The sequence below is a fragment of the Perca fluviatilis genome, chromosome 13, assembly GCF_010015445.1.
Source record: "Perca fluviatilis chromosome 13, GENO_Pfluv_1.0, whole genome shotgun sequence".
Classification (NCBI taxonomy): Eukaryota; Metazoa; Chordata; class Actinopteri; order Perciformes; family Percidae; genus Perca; species Perca fluviatilis.
This window is the reverse complement of record NC_053124.1, coordinates 38,855,217-38,872,413: the sequence shown is the minus strand read 5'-3', so window position 1 is coordinate 38,872,413 and position 17,197 is coordinate 38,855,217. Positions and strand designations below refer to the sequence as shown.

General features: G+C 41.8%; 1 protein-coding gene across 1 annotated transcript; it reads left to right on the top strand.

The window, feature by feature from the left end:
* The first annotated feature begins 862 nt into the window (after positions 1 to 862).
* On the top strand, positions 863 to 16,182 carry LOC120571009 (zinc finger protein 665-like). Its single transcript, XM_039819695.1, has 4 exons — positions 863 to 889; positions 4,004 to 4,900; positions 14,133 to 14,942; positions 15,558 to 16,182. Exons 1-4 carry the CDS (start codon positions 863 to 865, stop codon positions 16,044 to 16,046), a joined length of 2,223 nt encoding a protein of 740 aa, XP_039675629.1. The 3' UTR covers positions 16,047 to 16,182.
* Positions 16,183 to 17,197: the final 1,015 nt, after the last annotated feature.

The following is a 17,197-nucleotide window of genomic DNA, read 5'->3' as shown; positions in this document are numbered from 1 at the left end:
AATATAGACAAACAGATCACCGCTATCAATGAAAACGGAAACTAAAGTAGAAACTCCACTCCATACAACAGTATGCATACTGGCCTGCCATCCTCGTCCCATGGATTTGGGCAAACTAAGATCTTACGTGTTCCGCGGTGGCAAGGATGCGATGAAGCCTTCAGCCTCAGCTGCCGTCGGAAAGTGTTTCCTACCTCCGACTCCAGCTTGACATAAAGCCCGCCGGGTACAGCAGGGCCGGTTTGAACCCTAGCTCGTATACAACCGACATTGACCGCTTTAAACTCATTCCGCTGCTCCATAACCTCTGGAGGATAATCCTCAAACACAAGGATGGGATGATCCCGAAACTTCAGTTTACCCCCTGATTCGGGCATGGCGGATGATCTTGTCCTTTACCTGGAACCTGAGAAGACGAATGATGACCGGTCTTGGTCGCTGGCTAGGTGGAGGTTTCAGTGCCATGATTCTATGGGCCCGTTCACACTCAACAGGTGAATCAAGGACCCCTCCAAATACCTCCTCGAGCATCCCAGCGAGAAAGCCGTCGGCCCAGGCCCTCCATAGATTCAGGTACACCGATAACCCTGATGTTGTTGCCACCGCCTGCGTGACTCGGTGGCCGACAACTTTAGTTGCCAGTTTAGCATGGTCTCTCTGTAGCTTGATGATAGCTTCGTTGGCAGCCTTCAGGCATACCTCTCGTGTGTCACCTTCACTCTCAAGTATTTCGAGTTTCTCAGCATGTTCTGTCACGGTAGTTAAGACACCGTTCAACTTAGTCTCGAGTGCTGTGAAAGTTTGTTTAAAGTCCTCGGAGATGGCAGTTCGATGAGACTCAAGCAGGTGGGTGAGGGACGCCATGGTGACCGCCTCGGCATTTGTGTTGGTCTGCACAGCTTTAGTTTTCGGCATGGAGACAGCAGATTAGTAAATCTAATACTTTAGCTAGGTTTAGGAGGGAGTTAAGTTTCAAACGGTGAATTTTAAGGATAAACAGACATTAGCGAGAGCGCGAGACGCAGCGTGTTTTCACTTGTTACCACGTCACGTCACGTCACGTCATCATTTCCTTCATTTCCTTTTTACTAATATAATAATGCTTTAGAAGACCGTGATCTAATATTTAATATTACACATCAAATTTTTAAATTCCTATTCTGTTCTATCATTGCAGTGGTAGTTTTAATTCCAATTAAGTTGTTAAGTATATCGGGGGACATATAACTTTTATTCTCGTATTTTATCAGTTGTGAATTTTTTAATTGCTTTTAACTACTCTTTGTTTTCCGTAAAGTACTTTGAATTGCCCTGTTGCTGAAATGTGCTATAGAAATAAAGCTGCTGTGTCTGTCTGACTTAATGGGTTTGAGGAACGGAATGACTGGACAGACAATGCTGATGGTTTACCCAGGTGGTCCTGTTATAGATTTGTCGCATACTGTGCTGTGTGCAGATAACTAGGAGTTACAAGAAAATGTAATCGAATGCCCATCCCTAGTCTGACTTAATGGTTTAGAGGAATGGAATGACTGCGTGGACAATGCTGATGGTTTACTTAGGTGGTCCTCTTCAATTCAATTTTATTTATAGTATCAAATCATAACAGAGTTATCTCGAGACACTTTACGGATAGACTAGGGCTAGACCACACTCTATAAAATCTCTTATAGATTTGTCGCATACTTCGTTGTGTGCAGATAACTAGGAGTTATAATGGCTTGCCTGCGGCCAACAAAACTCATTTCATAGTCTCTAAGGTAGGGAGGATGTTGTAACTGCCGCTTTGGACATGTTGATTCTGGTAAAGCCCCACTGTATGTGAAACTATGCTGCCTCTGGGGAAAAATTCACTTCCGGCTCGAAGGACCGTTGCATTTCAAGTGTTGCTTACGGTATCTTAGCCTACTTACCTGAGGCCCTGTTCAGGGTGGGTTTGGAATTCAATTCAATTTTATTTATAGTATCAAATCATAACAAGCGTTATCTCGAGACACTTTACAGATAGAGTAGGTCTAGACCGCTCCATTTCCAAAGCCCCAACAATTACAGTAATTCCCTCAAGAGCAAGCATTAGCAGTGGCTATCGCGACAGTGGCGAGGAAAAACTCCCTTTTTAGGAAGAAACCTTGGACACACCCAGGCTCTTGGTAGGCGGTGTCTGACGGGGCCGGTTGGGGGTGTGATGAACAGTGGCAATAATAGTCATAATAAAGATAATGGAACAGTGACTTCAAAGGTAGTTGTTGTAGTTCATGTCATAGCAGGGCACATCATGTCATACTGAGTAGTGCAGTCTCCTATACCGGATCCTGACTACTCTGTGCGCATGAACATCACAGCAGGGCGTTGCGGGATGTAACGTGGCACTGCAGAGCACAGGTGGATGCGGCGGACGCAGCTTTGCTCTGCGAAGAAGAAACATAAAGACTCCAGGGAGTAAAATCCAGAGATTTAGGTTAGTAACAAGTATTTGTTGGACAAGGATGCATAAAAAAGGAAACGAATGAAAACAGATGATGAGAGAGCAGCTCAGTGTGTCATAGGAAGGAAGGAACTTCCCCGGCAGTCTAGAATTGTAATTGCATAACTAAGAGAGGGAGGCAGGTTAGAGTAGTATTAGGTTACTAGTATTATTATGACTGGGAGGAGTGGCTTCAGAGCGATGAGATCCGGAGCGACTGATAATGAGCCACGTCCAAGCAGGCGGTTAACAAAGCATCTTTGACCTTTAAGTCCTCGGAAAGTTGACTAACATCTTCCTTGAGGTCAGCAATTTCTTTGTTTGCGTTCGTAAAAAATGAGGAAATTTTGTGTGGGAGTGGTGACTCACCAGGTGTAGAGGCAGCCATGGGGCTAGTGTTGGTTTAGCCGGTTGGTCTAGTCTTGATAAATTAGCGTGTGGCTAAATGCTTACTACATGTATCATATGAATCATATACAATCCTTTAATTGTCTCCATCTGTTTGAAAGCCCCACCGAAGTTGACTCACGTTTTCGCCTGCCGTCATTTTCCCTTTTAGCTTTTAGTTCTTTATTTAAGTCCATTTTTTCTGATGGTCCTGCCCCAGTATCAGCCATAACAGATAACTTCTAAAGTAACATTAAAATACAACTATGCCTAGCCTATAAAAATAAATCTTCTGCTACCTATCACCTGGCTGGATACGCTAACACAGGGTTTTCCAGTGCTACAAAAAAAATCTGTGACCCTTCAGGATGTGTTACTGTTGCGCTGTCTACCTGCCATAAATCATTCTGACTACACGGGAAAAATCAAACCTGAGCAACGGCACTAATAATGCTGTTACAGCTCATTTAAGATCATAATATGAAAAATTACAGTTACAGAAACACTACTACTTACATATAGTCACTTTAATTACCGATTGCGCCAATTTGTGCTCAACTGCGCAGTTGCATTATTTCCCCACATTATTCCCCTAATATGTCAATCAACAGCCTTTCCAGCAGTTTTCCAAGGCTGAAAAGGAAGACTAGTAGTGTAGATGTAACATAAGTAACGGAGAACGGACTGACTGCACTCTGTAACCGGTAGGCGGGACTTGGGAGTGGCCTCGTAGGGAAGCGAAGCAAGTGCGTTCTGGAAGTTGTTGTCTTTCATCCACAAGAGCCAAAAACAAATTTTCGGGCTTTTCTTGGTCTAGAAGATACAAATTTCTTGAAAAAAACAATCATATTTCTACTACATAAATGACCCAATTGAAATACATATTTATCTTTCCAGCGGTGAAATATCCCTTTAATTACAGACTGCGCCACTTTTTGCTCAACAGCGAAGTTGCATTATTCCACCACAAGAGGGCACTAATATGTCAGTCAACAGCCTTGCCAAACGTTTTCCAAGGCTGAAAAGGAAGACTAGTAGTGTAGATGTAACCTAAGTAACTGACCGAACAACCAGTATTTCTTTATAACAATTACAATCCAGGTGATAAGCTACAGTTCCACATTTCTGTCTGTGTTTCATGCAGATGTTGAGCAGCTGTTGGTGGTTAAAGAAGAGGTTCCCCCTGAGCAGCAGGAGTGTAGCTCCAGTGTGGACCAGCAGGAGCCAGAGCCCCCCCCACACATTAAAGAGGAACAGGAGGAACTGTGGAGCAGTCAGGAGGGAGAGCAGCTTCAAGGGCTGGAGGAGGCTGATATCACCAAGTTCCCATTCACTCCTGTCCCTGTGAAGAGTGAAGATGATGAAGAGGAAGCTCAGTCCTCACAGCTTCATCAAAGACAAACTCAACACATGGAAACAGAAGCTGATGGAGAGGACTATGGAGGACCAGAACCAGCCAGGAACTCAGATTCACATCCTCTTTTACAACCAGAGACTGAAGACCAGACTGGAGATTCTTCTAAACCTGAGACTGATGACATTGCTGATTGGAAGGAGACCAGAAAACCTCAGTCAGCTTTAAACTCTCTGAGACATGATTCAAGATGTAAGAAAACATTCAGCTGCTCTGAGTGTCGGAACCGATTTAGCACCAAGCCAAACCTGAAGAGACACATGGTAACTCATACAGGTGAAAAACCTTTCAGCTGTTTAGTTTGTAAGAAAACGTTTTTAACATCTAGAAATGTACGGTTACACATGATAATCCACACAGGAGAAAAACCTTTCAGCTGCTCATTCTGTAAGAAATCTTTTACACAGAGTGGAAGTTTACGGATACACATGAGAACTCACACAGGAGAGAAACCTTTCAGCTGCTCTGAGTGTGGTAAAGCTTTCACTGATAGTGGAACCCTGAAGATACACATAAGAACTCACACAGGAGAGAAGCCTTTCAGCTGCTCAGTCTGTAAGAAATCTTTTACACAGAGAGGACATTTACGGTCACACATGGCAGTCCACACAGGAGAGAAACCTTTTAGCTGCTCAGTTTGTAAGAAATCTTTTACACAGAGAGGACATTTATGGTCACACATGGCAGTCCACACAGGAGAGAAAAGATTCAGCTGCAGTGTTTGTAACAGAAGATTTGCCTGGAGTTCTCATGTCAAAACACATAAATGTGTTGGTCCGATGGAAACAGAAGCTGATGGACAGGACTATGGAGGACCAGAACCAGCCAGGAACTCGCATCCACTTTTACAGCCAGAGACCGAAGACCAGACTGGAGACTCTACTGAACCTGAGACTGGTGACGTGGAATAATGTTTGTGCCTGTAAATCCAAGCAAAACTTCTCAAGTATCAAACAAAAATCTTTATGTATCAACATCTAGATGGAAGACATTATATTGTGTGGTAGGAAAAAGTACACTTATTTTAAATATTTATTATATATTGTTTTTTCTTGTAATGCCTATCATATAATCAATTATAATCAAGAAATCAGACAAATGTAACCAACCGATATTTTAAAGGTCCCACGCACAGTTAGTGCGGATCGAGGTCTGTGCATCCCAGCAACGCGGCTGTTTTCGGAGGCTGGACTGACGGTCACCAGGTAGCGGTCTCGTCTGACCACAGATCATGTCAACATGCTTATCTTTCTCAACAATCATCAGTAGACTGGTGCAGAAGTTGTATTTGAGTTAGCCTACTGGTTATTTTTTATTAGGCTTTGTCCCGTGCCTTGGATAGTTTTGAGTTACATTTTGTTTAAGAACACCGGCTCGCAGCTGCAGGTTCTGCTGCTTCAGAGGGCTGCACCGCAGCACATATATCTATAATCTATATCTATAACCTCCAGTTTAACTGCCACAAGTTGTTCTTCTTGTAATTAAGATCTCATCGAGGAAAAACACGCTGTATTTTTGTATTTTCATTGCATTTTTAATTTATAAAAAGTTAAATAATGAATTTTAATATAAAAATATTAATGATTAATCAATAGTTGATCGTTAATTCTCCCGACGATCGACGAAGAAAATGTAATCGAATGCCCATCCCTAGTCTGACTTAATGGTTTAGAGGAATGGAATGACTGGGTGGACAATGCTGATGGTTTACTTAGGTGATCCTCTTCAATTCAATTTTATTTATAGTATCAAATCATAACAGAGTTATCTCGAGACACTTTACAGATAGACTAGGGCTAGACCACACTCTATAAAATCTCTTATAGATTTGTCGCATACTTTGTTGTGTGCAGATAACTAGGAGTTATAATGGCTTGCCTGTGGCTCACAAAACTCTTTTCATAGTCTCTAAGGTAGGGAGGATGTTGTAACTGCCGCTTTGGACGTGTTGATTCTGGTAAGGCCCCATTGTATGTGAAACTAGGCTGCATCCTGAGATCCAGGGAAAACTTCACTTCTGGCTCGAAGGACCAATTATTGAATAGGTATTTACTTAGGACATTATAGGTGATGGTTACATGTACTGCTTGGGGAAATAACAGATTGCCCCATTAAGTTGCAATAAAAACAGACATCCATGTCATTTACATAGGAGAATGTCAACTTTGTCCAAATACGAGTATAGTAGTATAGTACGAGGAAGCAACATGGTGATTTGATTAGCTTGGCATCAACAAAAGTCTCACCAGAACACCCTGAAAGACTCAAATAATGTCCAGATCAGACAAAAAATAATTGGTTTTACTCAGTTCATCAGAGATGCACAAAACTTAAAACATTTCAATGCAGTAAAGTCCACTTCACACTGTTATTCTGACAAGTCTCTTGTTATGCCTCGTAATTACTGACTGCGCCTCTTTGTCCTCAACAGCGCAGGTGCATTATTTCACCACAAGACCGCCCTAATATGTCAGTCAGCATTTTTCCACTGCTGAATAGGAAGACAAGTAGTGTAGATATAACCTAAGTAACTGACTGAAAAAACAGTATTTCTTTATAACAATCACTACAAGGTGATAAGATACAGTTCCACAACATTTGTCTGTATGTGTTTCCTGCAGATGTTGAGCAGCTGTTGGTGGTTAAATAAGAGTTTCCCCTTATTTTTGTATGAGCGGGTTAATGCCCTTCGAGGTGTCCATTGTCCATTAATGGACGACGGCGAGGTGTGAACCATCCGACGCGTACATATGTACATATTTATTATTGTGCTGCTGCTTCTTTATTGCTGTTATAATAACAGTATTATTATGTGCTGATGTTCTGCTGTTTTTATTATGGCTTTGTTTTATATACAGTTTAGTGTATTACGTGTAATGATCAGTGGTGTAATGTAACTATGTTCATTTACTCCAGTACTGTACTTGAGTCCAAATGTTGAAGTACTTTACTTTAGTCTTTTCTCTTCATGCCAAATCTACTTCTACTCCGCTACATTTCAGAGAGAAATATTGTACTTTTTACTCCCCTACATTCATCTGTTACAGCTTTAGTTACTAGTTACTTTACACATTAAGATTTCTGCACACAAAACACATGTAGTTTATAAAATCTGATGTTTTATTATAAATTAAACTAGCCAACAATATAACTGCCTACAAGTCCAGTTGAGATGATTAGACCATTAAACACTTGGTTTATTGACAGAAGTCTTTGGATAATTTCTAAAATGTGAGGATTTTTCCACATTTAGTACGTTTACTTTGACACTTTAATAGAATTTTCCTGATGATATTTACACACTTTTACTTAAGTATCATAGTATTCAATGCATAACTTGTAACATAGATCTTTTACAGTGTGGTATTAGTACTTTTAGGGATCTGAATACTTCTTCCACCATTGATGTTGTGATTTTGCCTCAGTAAAACATGGTGTTCTGCACTGATGCAGATGCTGTACCCAACCTGTTGGTTAATAAAGCTAAAAGTGATTACTAGCTTGCAGTTGAAATGTGAATGCAGGATATTCTGTTGCTTTGCTGTTTATAATTACATTTCCAATGTAATTGTTTTGGGGCTGTGGAAGCAGATGGTTATTTCTGGTATTCTTTCCATTTACATCTTTGTTGATGTTAGTTTTGGTTGTAGTGCAAGTGTTTCTTGATCATAATTAAAGGGCTGATTCTAAGCACTGGGCCTTATGCTTGTTTGTATTTGTGTGTTGTCTGTAATGAATGTTACATTTTCATTTTACCTACAGTATGTAAAAAAAACGAATAAAATTAAGTTAAAAAACAAAGTAATAATAGTTTGAAGTGCACTGTGCCTAGACAGCTGTGTATGTGGTGATGGAGTGTGTGTGTGTGGGTTATCCCTTGTGTTGTCCTTCAGGTCCCCAGGACCCATTAAGTTAATTTGACGTTTTTGCATTGGCCTGGCGTTGAGCTTCCGGTCCCCCGGTGACCCTCGCGTACTAATGTGATGTCATTTCACGTGAACTGGCACGGGGGTTCCCAGAGACCCGTGCTGCGATCAAACGCGTTTGGACAGGCTAATACAAAATGTAAATAAACTAACCAAGTCCCCATGACATGAAGGACAATACAATGGATATTGCAGTGTTCAGGAGTTTTGGAGGGGAGGATGAAGTGTGTGTGTGAAAGGATATTGCAGTGTTTTACTTACTGGGGATGGGGGGGGGGGTCTTTTTTGATTTGATTTATTTAATTGTATCAAGAACGCCTTAAACATGAAAAGACATCAATACAATCGAGGATAAAAACACAATAAAGTCGAGGACTTATTTCCATTGTGGTCCTCAACACATCAGGACAAGACAAGACACTTACAGAGTGTACTTGAGGAGTTGCCTGTATGATGGATAGAGGATAGAGGAATACTGAGATGGGGTCTGATTGTCCAAGGTGAGGACAAGGCACAGCCTTGTAGGCATCCTTCACGTTGCTGTACACTTGGGCTAGAATGTTCCTCTCCCTTGTTCGAACGCTCACGTGTTGATGGTATTTGGGGGCGCCATTTTAAGATTACATTACCATGAGCAAGCCAAAACAACTAATGCTAAATAATATAATAAATAATCAGCGGTTTACAGAGATGGGGACTTGAGTCTGAGACTCGGACTCGAGTCGCACTTAAGTGACTTCAGACTTGACTTGCGACTCAACCCAAAAGACTTGAGACTTGACTTTAGCTTCGAGACTTGTCAACAACCTGTTTTCATGCAATTATTGCTTTTTAAATCTGAATTTATCCATGCATTTCTATTTTCTTTTATTGACGCATATACGTTGGTGAAACGTATGATGAGCTGCATGTCCCCTGCCCTTTGCCATAATGTGCAACGTAACGCATGCGCTATGCCTTATGTGCGCGTACTCAGAGTTGTGTTTTTTCTCATTAGTTTTACTTTCAATAACTTGGTAAACAGTGGCAGTAAGCCAACAGCTCTGCAAGGTGTGTAGCACCAAGATAAATGATGCCGGATCAACATCAGGCATCTCAAAACGCACCCAGATAGGTCAGTCACTTGAAAATGTGAAAGAGACGTTAAATTTAGCATATATCGTGACAGGTAACAAGCAAACCATCGCAAAGTGTTGTGCTAATGCTGGGAACAGGCAAATTGTATCCAAGTTGTATCCATATGTAACAGACTGAGGTTAATATTTCACCAGGTCCGAGGGCTAGAGGGATGTGTTAAGTAGCAGAAGATTAGACTATGTGATGTCCTAAATTGGAGACCCAATGTAAGTTCTGCATGTAACGAGGAGGCTGAGAGACGGGTGTGGTTGGGAATTACCGTGGCAATCTCCGGCCGGGACGGCGAGGTCGATGGTCGTTGTGCAGCAGCAGAACATCTCCCAGCTCCCCTTCACTTTTCTGTAATCTTAACTTTTCGTTTTGGTGCTTAACCTACCTTTTGTTGGGTTAATTTAACTAATGGTAGTGGTAACGGAGACATAGCTAACTAACATTTGTCAGCTGTTGTGACAGCTGTCATTGGTTTGCATTAAGTTAGCAAACACTACCCAGTCCGTTAACATGAATATTTGCAAGCCTCCAAGTTTGGTAGCAAATTTATGCATGATTCCATGGTAAACCATGCTACCTTATACTTACCAGTATTCAGCTCATCAGCCTTGATTTTGCATATTCTACAAAATATAGCATATAGCACATACCCAGTTTTTGCGCTACTGCAGCAAACGTTAACGTTACTGGTGAACTCATTCGTGGGTTAGCCCAGTGCTGGTAACCATGGTCAAAACAATCATACTAAAAATAACTTTATGAGCATGTTGAACGATGTTGTAACCAGAGGTGTATAGTCCAGGTGCCAGAAAGTAAAAATCCTGCCATGTTTTTGGATCTGCCTCTACATCTAGAACAGGTGTTTTCACTAACGAGCTCATCTACCTGGTAGAGGAGCTGGTTTAGTGATGGTTGGGACAGCTGCTGGACAGGATTTCTACTTTCTGGCACCTGGACTATACACCTTTGGTTGTAACCTCATAATGTTATCCACCAAGCTTTAGTATTAATGTTAGCTACTTGTTGACCAGCACATTGTAGTAACGTTAAGATGGATCGATATTGATATCACATCACAAAATGATGCTGCATGACAAAGAAAAGCAGTATTACGGTTCAGAGTATTTTTTTCTTTGTGTTTGGTAGATTATTTCTCTGTGGTAACAATGCTTTTTGGCAATAAATCTTATACCGTTGGAAAGCCTGTTTAGTTCCCTTTCAAATGGTGCCCCATTTGTCAGAAACATGCATTTGTGGGATGAGCAGCAGCGCTGAGTATGTGGGTTGTGCCCATAAAACATTTGCCATATCTTCTCTACCAATGACAAACAGCTTATTCTGCCATTGACTCGATTGGATGATTGGAGTTTGAAGAAACAAGACATATTGGCAATTTAACAATTCATTCATTTCACAAACAGGAACATCAGTAGCGTGTGGAAAAGGGATGTAACGATATGAAAATTTAACCTCACGTTATAGTGACCAAAATTATCACAATTTTCGGTATTATCGCGGTATTTTTGTGTTCAATATGTTCAGAAAGCACTGATAGGTCTACACAAGCTAAAATAGTTTCAAAAAGTGTAACAGTGTTTATTATATTACAAAAATATAGGCAGTAGGCTTGTAAAAACTATTGAAAACTGGCTACTGAAACACCGGCCCGCTGTAGGGGGTCCGGTAAAAACTTAAACCAGAGATGTCTGACTTTGAGATCCAGGAAGATTTATTTACAGCTCCAACATGAAGTTAACTATGAATTTGTATTTGACGTTACATGTGAAGTTGTATGTGGTTCTGAAATATAAGCAAATAGTAATGCACATTAATAAGCATCTGACTTACTATGAACATTATTTACCAAAACTAAACGTTATAGCCACCAGCATACAAGAAACAATACTAAGAATTACATTCATTTCTCTGTAATAATTAACATAATGTAACATATTGCTCAGTAACACAAACTGAGAATAAGCCACATCTATTACAGCACACATATCCATGACGGAGCAAACAGTGTAATACACTTTTAATAGCTAAGCATGTGGCTCCACAGTGCTATTCTGTTTACTGGTGATCGCACCAGTACCTGAATATCAGCACGTGGCTGCACAAGTAATATTAAACAATCTGCACATCTATCAGCTATGCAATAAGAAACACAGCAACAGCAATATTATCAAGGCGATAATATTTCTCTCTCTCTCTCTCTCTCTCTCTCTCTCTCTCTCTCTCTCTCCAAATAAATGTCACGTTGTAACACGGGCTAATTCCACATCGTAGCAGAACATTTATTGAAGATAACGAGGCAGTAAAACCCATGACAGTTTAGCAAGCTACAGAATAGTTTTAACTTACGTTCTGTGCTACCCACATCATTCAACAAGTCCGAAAACGTTGAAGGTATAGAAAAAAGTTAATTAACATGCTGCTACATTCTGTCCCCCTTCTTCTGTCTGAGCGCAGTGTGCCTGCGCAGCAACTTCAGGAGCCTCAGATGAAGCTGGGAAGGATTAAACACAGGGTTTTCTCACCATGGTAATAAGGATATTTTAAATGAAAAGGGTAATGGTTACCGTCAACATTTTTACCGTGGTTTACCGTTACACCAGTAATCGTTACATCCTTAGTGTGGAAGAAACATACTGGCTCCTCCTCATGCTGGTCACCAGCCTGGTCACACATTGATGCATTCTTCAACCAGCATTTGTCGCAAGTCAGCCAACGTGGTTGTGTTGGTCACTCTTGTACAAACAGCACTCCCAAGCTGATCCTACAAGTGCTCAATGTGGTTGAGGTCAGTACTGTTGGCAGGCCATTTCATCCTCTCCACTCCCACATTCTGGAGGTAGTCTCTGATAAACCCCGCCCCTGCGAGCGTTGTCATCTTGGAGGATAGAGTTCGGTCCCAGACTGTGGAGATATGGGATTGCCACTGGTTGCAGAATCTCATCTCTAAATCAGGCACCTGACTGGCACCACCTGGGGGTACCAGAAGCTCAAAACAAGTGTCACTAGCAACAGCCAAATAACCTGTTTGGCAATAGCAGAGAAGATTTGGCAATTTTTTCATGTGCGCAACCCACATACTCAGTGCTGCTGCTCATTCCACAAATGCATGTTCTTTAAAGGGGTGATAGAATGCAAAACCGATTTTACCCTGTCATAGTTGAATAACGACAGTTCGCTGGGTAAATAGGACATACATAGAAGCTCAAAGTCCCACTGACACCCCTTTACTATGAAAATCTCATATTTTGAAACTGCCGCTGAAAACGGGCGAATCTCAACAAAGCTGGAAGTTGACGTCAACCTCCCAAAAACCGGAACCTTTGTCAGCCCATGGGTGTATTAAGAGAACGGTCACGCCCCAACATTTACATAGGCTACACAACTGACCTGAGATCAGGTAGTACATTTACATAGGCTACACAACTGACCTGAGATCAGGTAGTCTTCTGAATCTAGGTCGCGCAGATCTCTGCTATACCATTACAAAATTCACTTCTGAAACTTTTTTATGCGAGAAATCAACTATATAAAGCTAAAATATGGGCCGCTTTACGAAATGGATGGCTAATTGCAGATTTTGTCCGACTGTGTGTCGGAGTTAAGCCGCCGGTGCTGCCTGTGTTGCTGCCTCGCCGCCTGGCCTGCCTTCCTTCACAGACCCCGGCCTGCTGTGAGCTCGATTGAGCTCCGTCAAGGCTGGCAGCCCACAGCACTTCATACCCGCGCAAAGTCACCGCTTTGTGGGTGAATGACTACCAAACGCTGCTGCCTGGACAGAGCTCCAGGGCCTGCAGTTCCCCTCTTCCTAATGCCAGGTGTATGTGAGTGAGAGCGCAGTGAGCTTGTTACGCCAGCAATCTCTTACCACAGGTTCCAGTTAATCTTTTAATGTGTGTAATTATAATGTGTTGAGTTACTTAAACAAACGATTGAGAAAATAAACGCCGCTTGTCCGTGAGTCTCATTGATAGAGCCTGCGGCTGGATGTAGCTCTATCAATGAGAGCTAGCTAGCCTCCTCTTAGAATTCCTCTGAAATTCACAAAAATTCATTAACTTGAAATCGGACACCGTTGTTAGCTTTATAAGACCCTTAGGTAGATGTTGTATACGGGGCGTGACAAAATTCAAACTGTAAATATACTCGAATTACACCGAAAATGAAGGTTTGTACACTATATACAGTGTATATGGTTGAAATGACAATAAAACCCACTTGACTTGACTTGACTTACTCAAGAGAGAGAGAATGGACTGACTGCACTCTGTAACCGGTAGGCGTGGCTTGGGAGTGGCCTCGTAGGGAAGCGAAGCAAGTGCATTCTGGGAGTTGTTGTCTTTCATCCACAAGAGCTTTTCTCGGTCTAGAAGATACCAATTTCTTTAAAAAAATCACATTTCTTAAATGACCCAATTTAAATACATATTCATCTTTCCAGCAGTTAAATATCCCTTTAATTACAGACTGCACCACTTTGTGCTCAACAGCGCAATTGCTTTATTCCACCACAATAGGGCACTAATATGTCAGTCAACAGCCTTGGCGCAGTGGATATGTCACATGGCTTTGGTGTGGAAGACCCGGGTTCGATTCCCACTGTGATACATCAACCAATGTTTCCCTGAGCAAGACACTTAACCCCTAGTTGCTCCAGAGGTGTGTGTGACCTCTGATATGTAACAATTGTAAGTCGCTTTGGATAAAAGCGTCAGCTAAATGACATGTAGATGTAACCTAAGTAACTGACTGAACAACCAGTATTTCTTTATAACAATCACAATCCAGGTGATTACAGTTCCACAACATTTCTCTGTATGTGTTTCCTGCAGATGTTGAGCAGCTGTCGGTGGTTAAAGAAGAGGTTCCCCCTGAACAGCAGGAGTGTAGCTCCAGTGTGGACCAGCAGGAGCCAGAGCCCCCCCCACACATTAAAGAGGAACAGGAGGAACTGTGGAGCAGTCAGGAGGGAGAGCAGCTTCAAGGGCTGGAGGAGGCTGATATCACCAAGTTCCCATTCACTCCTGTCCCTGTGAAGAGTGAAGATGATGAAGAGGAAGCTCAGTCCTCACAGCTTCATCAGAGACAAACTCAACACATGGAAACAGAAGCTGATGGAGAGGACTGTGGAGGACCAGAACCAGCCAGGAACTCACATCCACTTTTACAACCAGAGACTGAAGACCAGACTGGAGACTCTTCTGATCCTGAGACTGATAACAGTGCTGATTGGAAGGAGACCAGAGAACCTCAGTCAGCTTTAAACTCTCTGAAACATGATTTAAGATGTAAGAAAACATTCAGCTGCTTTCAGTGTGGGATGAGATTTAGCTTCAAGTCACATCTGAAGAGACACATGAGAACTCACACAGGAGAAAAACCTTTTAGCTGCTCAGTTTGTAAGAAATATTTTACACACAGTGGAGCATTAAAGAGGCACCTGAGAATCCACACAGGAGAAAAACCTTTCAGCTGCTCAGTGTGTAATACATCTTTTACACAGAGTGGAAGTTTACAGAAACACATGAGAATCCACACAGGAGAAAAACCTTTTAGCTGCTCTGAGTGTGATAAAGCTTTCACTGTAAGTGGAAACCTGAAGAACCACATGGTGACTCATTCTGGATTAAAACCTTTCAGCTGCTCAGTCTGTAAGAAATCTTTCACTCAGAGAGGATATTTAAGGTTACACATGGTAGTCCACACAGGAGAGAAAAGATTCAGCTGCAGTGTTTGTAACAAAAGATTTGCCTGGCGTTCTGATGTCAATACACATAAATGTGTTGGTCCGATGGAAACAGAAGCTGATAGAGAGGACTGTGGAGGACCAGAACCAGCCAGGAACTCAGATTCACATCCACTTTTACAACCAGAGACTGAAGACCAGACTGCAGACTCTTCTAATCCTGAGACTGGTAACAGTGCTGATTGGAAGGAGACCAGAGAACCTCAGTCAGCTTTAAACTCTCTGAAACATGATTCAAGATGTAAGAAAACATTCAGCTGCTCTGAGTGTGGGAGAATATTTAGCTTCAAGTCAAATCTGAAGAGACACATGATGACTCACACAGGAGAAAAACCTTTTAGCTGCTCAGTTTGTAAGAAATATTTTGCACATAGTGGACATTTAGAAAAACACATGAGAATCCACACAGGAGAGAAACCTTTTAGCTGCTCAGTCTGTAAGAAATGTTTTACACACAGTGCAGCTTTAAAGATGCACCTGAGAATCCACACAGGAGAAAAACCTTTCAGCTGCTCAGTGTGTAATACATCTTTTACACAGAGTGGAAGTTTACAGAAACACATGAGAATCCACACAGGAGAAAAACCTTTTAGCTGCTCTGAGTGTGGTAAAGCTTTCACTGTAAGTGGAAACCTGAAGAACCACATGATGACTCATTCTGGATTAAAACCTTTCAGCTGCTCAGTTTGTAAGAAATCCTTCACACAGAGTGGAAGTTTACGGTCACACATGGTAGTCCACACAAGAGAGAAAAGATTCAGCTGCAGTGTTTGTAACAAAAGATTTGCCTGGCGTTCTGATGTCAATACACATAAATGTGTTGGTCAGATGGAAACAGAAGCTGATGGAGAGGACTGTGGAGGACCAGAACCAGCCAGGAACTCAGATCCACATCCACTTTTACAACCAGAGACTGAAGACCAGACTGGAGACTCTTCTAATCCTAAGACTGATGACGTGGAATAACGTTTGTGCCTTCTCAAGTATCAAACAAAAATCTATATATCAACATCTAGATAGAAGACATTGTATTGTGTTGTAGGAAAAATTAAATAAATATATTTTATTAGGGGTCCAAGCCCGAGGGAGCATGGGAACCGCGTGTTGCAAGGCAACGCAGTTCACATCTCCAGCGGAGCGTGGAACCCTATTGTTTTTCTACTGATTATTCTTACCTTTTCTTATTATTATTATTCTTCTCCGCCTAAAAATGTCGACTACAGCCTAAACCGTACATGGTGGGGGGTTGTCATTTTCAGGACTGGTCCAAAACTCTGCAAGGACCTCATGCGCAAATATTGACCCACTTCCACCACTAGGTGGCGCTATAGCAGAAAAAAAGCGCGTTTGGCCCTATAACTCCCACCGCGTACACCGGGCATTCAAAATTCATACATCTACGCGTTCCCCGGATCGAACTGAATCACGTGATATAGGCCACGCCCATTTCCGCCTAGACTTTTATGTGTGAAAAATCGTGATTTATCAAAAACCTTTTTCGAACTCCTCCTAGACCGTGCGACCGATCTGCACGAAACTTGAACCGTAGCATCTCCAGATTGACCTGACAAAAAGTTTTTTTTATACGATAACAATTGTGCATATAACGCACAAACAAATTTGTGTAGCTAACTATGAAAACACAAACTTTGCCATATCTCAGCCAAAATAAATGCTATCAACGCCAAACTTTAGTTTCTACTTTGCCATGACCCTCTGGAGGTCCCCCACGCGTTTAACGAAAATTTGTCACTAGGGGGCGCTACAAGTACAAAAAGTTTATATTTCATGAACGGCTCATCCGATTTTTACGAAATGTGATGGGTGCCATCTAGGGACACTCGTGAGGCCAACTCTAGAGTGGGGTACTGAGGGGTCAAAGTGGGCGTGGCCTATGGGACCCATGTCTAAATTTACCACTTACACTAATGTGAACAACTTTAAATTTACAGGGTAGATAGACAATGGGCCATGGACCACACCTACCAACAATTACACATGTGGACCACTAGGTGGCGCTATAATGTTTTTTTGTCTTTAACTTCCACATTACACATGGCACATTAGATATTCTTACATTACCGTGTTCCCTGGATCCAACTGAATCACATGATATA